Genomic DNA, 11,690 nt, shown 5'->3' on the forward strand with positions numbered 1-11,690 from the left:
ATAATAAAAAGGGGTCTAATATAACAAAGGTTTTGGAATAGGAGCTAACACTTTGGCATAAAGATCAAAGTGGTTCAATGAAGTCGTAAATTTATTTATTGTTCTCTTAAGTCCTGCTGAAAAAGTACCTACAAAATGCTTTTTTTCCGCCGCTTAGGTCTGAAAAAAAGGACTTACTTTTTTATTCTTTTTTTCGTCGGAGTTCTGAAGAAAAGACATACTTTTTTATTTTTCTTACGAATTTTTATTATTCAAAAAATCATTTCGTCTTAACACATATTTACACATTTACAAAATACATACATAAAGTATATACATATATAAATTTAATTTATACACATACAGTAAAGAGAGAAAGAGAGAGAGAGATAGAAATATTCATTACAAATATGAAACAGAGTATTTATAAAATTCGAAATATTTAATGATTACGGCAAAATGGCAGGTAACAAAAAATTAAACAGAAAAATTTCAATATTTAATTTTTTGCAACTTGCATTGATGTACTTTACAAAAATACACTAAGTGCCGCTAATGTATTTACTATACGAGTATATATGTATGTATGTGGCATGAATAATAATGATAGGCATAAGGTCTAGGTGGCAAATTTTGAACAAAATGCATTTGTGTGTAGGGCATACAAGCGAGTGAAAGTGAGAATGAGAGCTGTTGATGAGAGCGGAAATAAAACTGTTGAGAGCTCTACCTTCTTCCGGCCGCTTTACATATATCACATGGGCAGCATAAATTTTCTTACTCACACTGTGTGCACTGCAAAAAACGCATTATTTTTCAATTGGGGTTAGGTTCAGGAAAGTCTACTGACAAGTCGAGAATACAACTAAACCGTTTATATTATTCGAAAGAGGATTTCCTTAAATATAAGCAGCTAGTTGTGTGTTGTCCTAGACAAGAAGTTCTCTTCGTTTTTTTTTTAAATAATTTACAAAATTTGTAAATACTTAAAACTAAGTGGCAGGGTTTACATACATAGCTAGAAATGTGCGATTTTCAGTGACAGAAAAACGAATTCGAAGGATTTTTAGACAACATTAACAAAATATTTGTCTTTTTATCGTGAAACCAGATCTTCTTTTCGACTCTTTAGGGCCACAAATTAAGTTGTTTCAGTTGTTACAGTGGCTCGAATCTTATTATTGGGAGATATTTTATTCTCCTCGGTCCAGAAAAGGGTTTGAGAGTGGTTTAAATCGATGGTGGTTTCCGCAGTTCGTCCTTCACTTCTCTGCCACAGTGAAAATGGCTTCACATTTGTGTATTTTTATATGCATTATCATCTACTTTTGCCTTCATCATTAACATTTCTTCAAGTCCAGTTCATTTATTTCCGGCAAATCATTATTTTAATTTCTACTCAATTTCTCGTGGTCGTCTTTCTTCTTTCTCACTAAATTTTTCGAAGTCGCCTTACTGCAACTTCCTCCTCGTAATTTCATAATTAAAACTAAAATTCATTCAATTAATTGCGCCTTCATTGCTGAAATCATATACACAGTAATCGTAGAAGTAGCCGCTTTCTGTACTCCTCGCCAGAGCCTTACTTCTTTTTATGTGCATAACCGTGTCCGATGGATGAGAATCCGTAGCCGCTGGATGAGAAACCGTGTCCTCCATAGCCGCCATCATGTCCATAGCCACCACCGCCGATAGCAATGGCGGGTCCATGTTCGACCACCGAATGTCCAGCTACCACTGGCACGGGTACGGGCACAGCTACTGGTTTCTCGACATGCACAGGCACAGGGCGTGTCACATGAACTGGATAGGGACGATCGATAGCTACCTTTACGGGCACTGGCACTGGACGATCTACAGTATAAGGTACGTGCTTCTCAACGGTGTAGGGCTGGGGCACTGATACGGGCACCTTGACGGTATAAGGGCGATCGACGGGCACTGGGTATGGTCTATCGACGCGCACTGGCACCTCAACCTTGACCTGCTTCTCAACCACAACTGGGTATGGTTTCTCTACGGGTACGGGGTATGGTTTGGGTACAGCAACTGGCACTGGACGATCGACTGGTACATGTACGGGTACTTGCACTTGTTTGATGACTTCGTAGGGCTGTGGTACTAGCACTTCCACCTTAACGGGTACTTGCACATGTTTTATAACCTCGTAAGGTTGTGGTACGGGCACTTTGACTGGTACTTGCACATGCTTGATTACTTCGTAAGGCTGTGGTACGGGCACCTTCACTGGGTAGGGACGATCGACGGGCACGGGCACTTTAACTTCGACGCGCTTCTCAACGGTGTAGGGTTGTGGCACATGTATCGGCACCTTAACGTATTCCTTCACCGTCACGGGCACCTTGCGTATCACTTCGTAGGGTTGTGGCACAGGTACTTTCACCTCAACGGGCACACGTTTTTCATGTACTACTGGGTATGGACGATCGACGGTCACTGGCACAGGTACACCTTTGGTAACGGTGATGGTCTTGTGTACATCGGCCGTCTGGCTGATAAGGAAGGGAGAATGCGCAACACCCGCCGACGCATAGCCAGTATGTCCGTACGAGATGGCGGGTCCTGAGTGACCACTTACGAGTCCATAACCACTACCATGTTCAATACCACCATGACCTATGTAGCCAACATCGAGTCCGGAGTGGCCATAGCCATAGCCGAGATCCAATAGACCGCGCTTGTCGAGTTTCTTCTCAAGCGGCACCTTCTTGCCCGAAGCTGAACTGGCTGCAGCTTCAACGGTGGCCTTCTTGGCGGTGGTGTCGCCCGCATAGGCGCTTGCCACAAGCAAAGCGGCTAAACAGATCTGGAAGAGACGAAAAAGAGGCAAAATGTAAATGCTGTTTAAATTTTTGCTAGGAGTACAAGGGAAAGAGAGAAGAGTGGTCGAGGCTATAGCAAATATAGCTTGTCTAACTGCGCTTTGCTAATGCGACAAAAAGTGTTATGTTGGAGTATTTAGAAGTGTCAATTGATAATAATTCGATATTCAAGTTTCCACTTGTTCCAAAATTTGTTATATACTAAAGTTCATCGGGTCTTGGACTTGAGCCTTGCATAAAGTAAAAATCAAAGAAACATTTCGAAGAAGAAAATTTAACGAGGAAAAAATTAAACCTTTTAAATTCTGTGCTTAGTATCGAACTGGTTATTTTAAAGTCGCTTTCATATCTGCAGATATGCATCATAGTCAAAGTTGGGAATTTTGCACAACCACTAGTGTAATTTTTTAGCGGTAGTTACAATTAAGGTGATGATACCACTAAATCTTCAGTTTTTAATTATTTTAATTCTCCGCTGATTGCATTAAATATTTAGTGCACTATGCCGAACCCTAATAGTAGTAAAATATAAAATATGTCCTACGATATTGCTTCTCATAATCAACATTTCCAGTGCTTCAGGCAGATATTATTTCGTATATACCTACTTCCCAATAATAGTAAATCTTTTTTAATGCGTTTTATATTAACAATTTGTTACAAGTTCTACACAGAACTGAGACTTGGTGATTAGGCAGACCAATTAGGATTTTCGTTCACGTTGCTCTGACGGCAATTTTTATAAAGTTGTTGGAGCCCTCATTTAAGTGGGGCTTTTTCAATTGGTATGATAATGATAAATATTACACTGAATTCTGTAAATCCCTTGACTAGGAAAGTAGCTCCTAGTGCCTATTAGATAAACTAGTCCTTGTATTAGGTAATTCCTTAGAACTAAATATTTCTTTTCTTGCCACTCGCAAGTGATGCTTTCCATTTCGATTCAACCTGGCTATTCGGGTCATGTTCTTCAATTTTAATGTAACTCAAATATGTTGGTCTCTGGTAAAAATAATGAGACACGTATCTTTTTATTCGCCCGAAAAAAAATTTTTTCAAGATTTATCGGCAATTTTTTTCTTTTCGGCTCAAAATCGATTTTTTCTAATTATATAAGAATTTTTTTTTTAATGCTCATAACTTAGTCAAAAATTAACCGATTTTGATGATTCTGGGTTCAAAATGATCATCATTACTTGCACGAGTGACTTCATGTAGAAATAATTGCAAAAAAGTAGTTGAAAATTTTTTATTTTGCAAAAAACAAAAAGTGCGAAACAGGTTTTTTACTCAAAAACTCACTACTCAAAACAACTCATTTTAGCTACTGGGCATTCAGCTCAATTGAAGTTTGAGGTGATTTGGAAAAAGTTAAAATCAAAAATACACTTTTTGAAATATTAAATTTCGAAAAAATTTCGAATACTATACTAATCGAAGTTTCACACTTTGTAGAAGATTTATGAAAATTCGTGAATTTTTTTTATTTGTTATTTTTTTGTACATTTATTTTTAATCCCTTCATTTATTGAATTCTGTTTTTTAACCTTCAGCAATACTGGTACTTGAAACTAGAACATTACACTAGACATGTATGGAAAGCACTCAGTGGTGCAACCATTTCTAAATTTTTGCCTATTAGCATAAATCCGTTGTTGACTTCCTCTCCAGTCTGTTTAAGGAGATCGTTGAGTGAAATGAAATAAAATAAATCTCAACATTTTTTAGCAGAAACTTCGAAAAAAATTGGGTACGCAGTTTTAAAACGCTTAATTTCTTAAATAATTAAATGAAGGCCCCTCAAAATGTTTGCTGGTCTTCGATAATTTTTTCCCTGAAGAGGTTGCGCATTTTATCTACATATATAACGAATGCACAACATTTGACTTATTTCAGTGTTTTTTTTGTCACCTAAGTCCCCTTTCATTAATATAAACACACTCAGGCACCTAATCTTCATCGAAAGCGCCTATACTTCGGTTACTTGTACGATGACGTGAGTTGGAAATTTTGTATTGTGATTGAGAAAAATTGCATCTAACCCAATTAAAAACATCTTTTTAGGCAAGTTGAGTATAAAAAATATGTGCTGGACGCACCTGTTCATTAATGGAATATTACGTGTGCGAGTTTGTTTCTTAAGTCTTTTGTCTGCCAAAGAGAATACATTTTCGCCTTCGAATATTGCAGCATTGAGTGCTTAACTTAGCATAATTATCAAACAATAAAAAGTGTTGATTGCAACAAATTGTAAACACCGCTAACATTGCGTTTTCAATTTAATAACATTTCTATCGTTCAATCGCTGCTCGCTGTCCGCTTCTTCATGCCACCTGCCGTACGTGTTTGACATAAATAAAACAAAATATTACTTCATACTAAAAATGAAACGCCAAATTAAGCAATCGATAGGCAGGCGAAAGTGGCTTAGTCCAACGACCGTAGTAAAGTGCCGGTATGAGTATTGGTGGACATTTCTGGCACTGGGTGAAATTCGTTTTGACACCCATCAAAGAAGCTAATAAAGTTAAATAATTATGTCATAAAAATTGCGAGCACATGGCCACAGCGTGAATTATTCAATGCAGTTGCAGCTACTGAATGGCATTTAATGAAATAAATTAATTGATCCAAGTCAATATTCGGGTTAATGCTGGTGAATTTATGACCCAAATGAAGCCTATTTGGTTTTGTGCGTCTGCGCTTATCGGAACTTCCGCAAAAGTTTGCTTAAGCACACAATTTTTTTTTTTAATTAAAACAGTCGCATATGTGACTGAATTCGATGCGGCAGTGGTTAGCAGCTAATTAGCGGCCATGTAGTTGGTGAAGACAGGCAGGCCTAATACTGTGACAAACTGATTTGCTAGCTAAGTAAAATAAGGTTTGCGGCATTTGAAAATGTTGAGCAATGTTCACTTCCTCAGCGATTGTGTTACCTTCTCAGATACGGTTACATATCACACTAAACGCAATGCAATAACGGTACTAGTTGAGATGCGCGTAAAATGCGCAAAAAACAAGACATGCAAACAAAAGTACCAAAAAGACAAACATTCCTATGACCGCCGAGTTAAGCTGCTCGAAAATTATGAATGAATAAATTGTGTGGGCTGCAGTTGGCTGCATTCAGCTTTCAGCTTTTGTTTTTACTCGCATCTTTATATAGATAAATATATGTATAATTTTTTCTTAAAGTTTTTTATTACTCATCGCATTTGCATTTCGCATGCACATTTGCATTGAGCATTTAGCGAATTTACGACTATTTTATTGCCTGCATATTTTACAATGTGACTGCTACTCGTTTTAGCTAAAGCCGCTGCAGTTGTTGAGAGCCAGCGCAGTTTTGAATGGTTTCTTGTTATAGGTTTTGCTTTTGAGTTTTGGCTTCGGTTTCACAGCATTTTATTGCGCATGATATGGCCAGCTATTGTTTACACTAAGCTTGACTACTTCGCTGTAACTAGAAATGGCGTGACAATACAATGGAACGGAAATGTGTCCATTTTGCAACGAGTTTAGTGCCAAAAATTTATTGCTCCATTTTGCTGGCAAGCAGGTGCTTTCGTATTTAAGCGCGTTATAAATCTTTTGGAGCGAAATGATTTGGTTCACAGATACTTTTCGTGAAATGAGTGTGTAAAATAGGTCAGTGGATTGCATTAAAAGCATGGTGAGCAATTGGAGGCAAAATATGTGAAAAAAGGAGGTGAGGAACGTAATGAAAAATTATGATACTTTGAATTTGTATCCTAAAAAAAGTTATTTGTGTATTTTGTTGTATATTTGTTGACCCAACTTAGCAGATAACGAAATGAGGCTAGTTTGCTTAGAGTAAAAAATGTACATTTGTCTCATAGGATTGTAAGCCTATAAACCTGATAAAAAGGTGGAGTAGTACAGGCGGATTTTAACATAGAGCGTAGATTGCTTGACGTTGAGCTGCCCAGTTGAATAGTAGTAACTGGGGAGTATGGAATTTAATTAGCAGTTCGGATGGACTTGTTTTTATGGTATCAGTGAATATGCACCCTACGAAAAAAGGATATAGGCTGAACATTTTGACCAGTTTTAACTTTTTTTTTATATTCATACTTATTTGTAAGTTATAGCAAAGTTGCATACATTCAAATTTGAAATTATTAGAAAAATTACGAAAATTGCGCGAACCCTTCATTTTATTTTATAAAAAAAAATGTTTTATGTGGAATGGAATGTGGAATGTGGAAAATGTGACTTCAAGTTTCCTGTTTATTTTACTAAAATTAAATGACATTTGAGTTTGAATTAGGAGGGCTATGTTAAAACAGGGTGAATTTAGGCTTCAAGCGCACCAAAGATATCCGACAGAGCTTAAGTTCCTATGGAGTCAATAAGCCATGATTTTGTTAAAAGAATAATGAATCCTCAAAAACAAAAAAAAGTAAGAACTGTTATCGTCGGCTATGTAAAAGTTCGTAATTTACATAAATTTTAGGGCAAGCAGTTTTTACAGGTGAATGTCTGTACGGCGTTCAGACTCCTTGCCCAAATAGACAAAGAGCGGGGCATTATCATTGATAGAGTCTGCTCTTAAAGAGTTGACAACTTCTATCTTACGGATATCATATTTTGAAACACTTTGTCACGTTATACCTAATCTGGTACCCAGATCAAGCGCTGTGAGAAAAGAAGACCAGCTTATAACCATCGTAAGTGAAGATGGTTTACATGGTTCATAGGGCAGCCTGCTTTTCTTAGTCAAAACTAAAAACTAATTTGCAGAGAAATTTATTAAAGAAAAACATCACTTCTGTGATTGTGTATTGATTGCATTTTAGGTTCGATTAGGTGGTTCAGGTTGGCTTTTGTGAAACGGTATGGCTACTTAACCCCTAACATTCGTATGGTTAGCGAACGTTTCACAAAACAAAAAAAATTGTTACCCAAGAATGTTACCAAAAAATCTTTGCCTTCCTCTATATAGTTCAGTGCAATCAATGAGGTGAATTCTGATAGCTTCTGGCTATTCTGATAGCTTCTTGCTATTTATCGCAGCTTGTACAAAAGTTATTGGACCCTAGACGTCTGCGTGCCTCTCGATATGTATGTGGCCGATAAGTAGTCTATGACTATGGTTTCCTCATGCCTCATTTGGGCTACTTAAGTTTGCTTGTAAACCTGCAGGCTATGTTTTCACCAGGAATCGTACACCTTATTTACACCTTAGTTTACGCATACACCTTTATAATAATAAAGAGCTTAGGGAAAGCACACGCCTTCCTAAACTCGTTTAAGATTGATGAAACTATGAATGTAAGCCTTCTTGCAAGCTTGTATGTATTCTAGCTTCTCAGTATGCTATAGCACCACATTATAGCTTCCCAGACCAAGAGCGAATTGCTCTATCATCATATAAAAGGTAATTGGTTTATAATTCTAATAGATTACTATAGTAAAGTTCAAATAATAAAAATATGTTATAAAATCTCTTGAAATCCAGAATAAAGTTAGAAAGTCTGAAGCGTAATACTTTTGATTTCCTAGTTACTCGATTTACAGTTTCCACTCAACTTCATTAGAGTGAAGTTAAGAAATAAATAAATAAAATGCGATTTCTAACTCCATACATCCATTTTGCTAATATCACCTTGTAGGTATATCTGTATATAACTCAAAAATATATTAAAATAAAGAACCTTTTTGATTTCATATGATTTCATCGATAGTTTCCTAGGAAAATAAATTAGTTAAAAAGGCTGGGTCTAATATCTTATCAGAGTAGTGCTTGGTAGTTTGCTGAGAAGTTATTCTTATCTTAAAGGAAAATAAAATTTCATTTAGGACAAACTAGCGTGACGTGTTTGCAATGAGCTTACGTCAAAAACTTGTAAAAAATATTTATGTGCAAATTCAATTCAAAGAGATTTTTAAGACATTTTCAATATTAATATTTTTATTTGCATTGAATTTTGGAAAATGGTTTCTTTCCACTTCTCCTAAGATATTTTAATTTCTTCCTCATTTTTTGTAGCTAAATAGCGCAAAACAAATTCTTACCGATATTTTTGACTTACAAAATTTTATTTGTTAAATATTCCAAGGAAATTTAGGTGTCTCTAAAGTCGAGCTTTATAGCCGATTAAAAAGAAAGTGAATTCTAAAGAAAGGCCCATAGAACATTTTCCACTTGTTTTAATCTGTTTTATTTTAAAAACTTCGTTTGTACTTACAAATAATTTCATTTTGAAGATTTCCTTTCAGTCAGCAGCAGAATTAATCACAATAAACCGCCAAGCACAGCTACGATGACACTGCAAATATTAAACAAAATTCAGAATTATTTTCAGTGCATGATTTGAGCTATTTATTTTTATTTATTTTTTTTTCAAAAATGCTTTCGAAAACCCATTTTGAACACCGGTTATTTTGCATTAGAAAATGTTTCTTTTGAAAATTGTTCGCACACTTACACTCACAGCACTTGCACTAGTACACTTCAAGCCCCAATACAAAAAAGTATAAACAAATTTTAAAATTTAATTTAAATATATAAAATTAAAGCAGAATGAATTGTAGAATCGCTACGATTCCAAAGTTTTGACTGGATGCTGCTGTTGGCCAGCTGCTGGCTTATATACCGCGGCACATATTTTCAAAATAAAAATTCCGACTCGCAAAAGTTAACTGCGAACCACCGAAAGAGCCACAAACCCATGCACAAGCTACGCAGCGCAGCCAATGCCACCGTCGACGTCAACGTAGACGCACCGCATGGAAATCGAAATCCAACCAAAGTCAAGCAAATGCAAGTGGCTTGAGCGTTTACGGCGCGTTGTATGTGGTACGTGAGTGTGCGCGCGCTCAGCGAGCTTTTGCTATTACAAAATCGCTTCGAACAAAAGCAACAACAATAGAGATAATGGCATATGTTTTGTAGAGCAGAAAACGGCCTCTAACGAAAGTGAGAGTGCCTTGAGTTTCGAGCAGCGCGGTTTGGCTGTTTACTGGTTGGTTGCTCGCTTCAGTGGCCGGCCAGTTTTCTTGCGCGCTCAATGCTGCGATTGCCAAGTGAGCGAAGAGCTTTTAGCGAGCGCTTGTAGTGGTTGCTTGCCGGCTTAAGTGGTGTGCTAGTATTAGTAGAGTGAGTTGGTGTTGGTTTGCCGGGGATTTGCCAGTATTTGAAATTCAAAATTTATTTGGAAATAAAGAGCTTAGTAAAAAACTTAATACTAAAACTGTAGTATGAAATGTTTCGGTGACTACTTTCAATTGCAAATACATTTTTTTCGCAAACTACATTTTTTCTTATCCAGTCACTTTTTACACAACTTACTTGATTTCCATGCTCACTCATACATTCACGCTTTGAAATAATTTTTTAAATGTGTGCGTTTCTGCACACATCTGCAGCTTGCTTTTCAATCCACGCACACAGCCGAACCTAATTTTGCATTTGTGTGTGTTTTGCGTGCCGTTTTTTAAATTAAGAAAAAATTATTAAAATTTTATAGCACATTGGCTGTTAGTTTGTACAAAATTTCCTGAATAACGGTGCTCTGTAATTACTGTAGTCCGTTAGTTTTGCGTGTAACGGGAATGTTAATATGCTTGAAAGAACTTCATGTAACAAGCAATAGGGGTATTATGCAAGCATTCGCGTTGCAAAGTTCCTGGAGTAGAATGCAGTTTGATGCCAGCTCTGAGAGGTTTAAATAAATTTAATGAAAAAGGTAAGCATTTTTTTATATTTTATTGGATTTTGTATTTGGCTTAGATTTTTTGGAAATAATTTTTTATAAAGCCAAGAGTTGAAGATGTAGAGAAAAAAACGACTCCTAACTTTTTCATTACAATATTCTTTAGAATAAAAATTCTTAAAAATATGTGAAACAACTCCTCTCAAATTTAGTATACGAATTTACCTAGGACCATAATTTTTTTGTGTATTTTTTATTGTATTGAAAGGAAAAAAAATATTATTTGTTAAGAACTCATAAAGGAGTGAGAATAGTTGCTATTCAAAGATAAGGTATCAAGTTTAAAATATTTGATATTTAAATATTTGCTCCTGTAATAGCAGAAAATAAAAAGGTGGAATTTTTTATGGTGAAAGGAATTAGGTACATTTAATGGGTCTAATTAGCAAGAAAACTCAAACCAAAAATTAAAAGTCGAGATTAAAAAAGCCTTCAAAAAAACAAAAAAAAAAACCACCCAAAGAACGATCTCTCCAAGCTCTCATTTTTTGTTTAATTAAACGCAGAGGTTTAGTACTTATCGAATTTGTAAAAAAATAGGTCCGATATTTAAACTTTATACCTTCAAACCTTTAGTTCTGAGAAGCGGGGGAGCAATGAGAACAAAATTTTCTAAATGTTCAATGCAGAATTTTGCAGTATAAGTACACAAAATTTGTACCCAAAGGGGTAAAAAACCTGAGATTCAAGAAAAATACCGCGAAAAAAATTTGGGAAACAATCGTGGAGGCTTAGAGGCTGTGAATGCAACAAATTTTTAGAACTTTGTCAAATTATAAAAAATTGGCAACGATATTTGAACTTTAAACAGTCAAACCTCTTTTTGTGCTGCATGAACTTTTTTTGTTTTAGACACTGTTTTCTTGGTGCGATCCCACTTTTGTGCGGTATATGAATGCAGAAACCTCAATTTAATTTTAAAGTCCAATAGTTGGCATCGTTTTTCTAATTACATACACATATCATGCACTAGCCAATTTTGATATCTATTACTCTGTCTAATAACTTTCGACCTTGGAAGTGTACCCCACACATATCCTTCGATATAAAAGGTAGAATTAATTTTATCATATTATTGCTTAAGGTTTTTAACTTAATTTTAAACTTGAATACTCCCTTAAAATGA

At 35.8% G+C, this 11,690-nt stretch overlaps 1 protein-coding gene across 1 annotated transcript; it reads right to left on the minus strand.

The window, feature by feature from the left end:
* Positions 1 to 343: 343 nt before the first annotated feature.
* Positions 344 to 9,396, minus strand: LOC129249241 (BCL-6 corepressor-like protein 1). Its single transcript, XM_054888932.1, has 3 exons — positions 9,278 to 9,396; positions 9,038 to 9,118; positions 344 to 2,806 (listed from the first exon to the last, which is right to left on the minus strand). The coding sequence occupies exons 2-3, from the start codon at positions 9,047 to 9,049 to the stop codon at positions 1,562 to 1,564; spliced, it is 1,257 nt and encodes a 418-aa protein (XP_054744907.1). The 5' UTR covers positions 9,050 to 9,118; positions 9,278 to 9,396; the 3' UTR covers positions 344 to 1,561.
* Positions 9,397 to 11,690: the final 2,294 nt, after the last annotated feature.

The sequence above is a fragment of the Anastrepha obliqua genome, chromosome 5, assembly GCF_027943255.1.
Source record: "Anastrepha obliqua isolate idAnaObli1 chromosome 5, idAnaObli1_1.0, whole genome shotgun sequence".
Lineage (NCBI taxonomy): Eukaryota > Metazoa > Arthropoda > Insecta > Diptera > Tephritidae > Anastrepha > Anastrepha obliqua.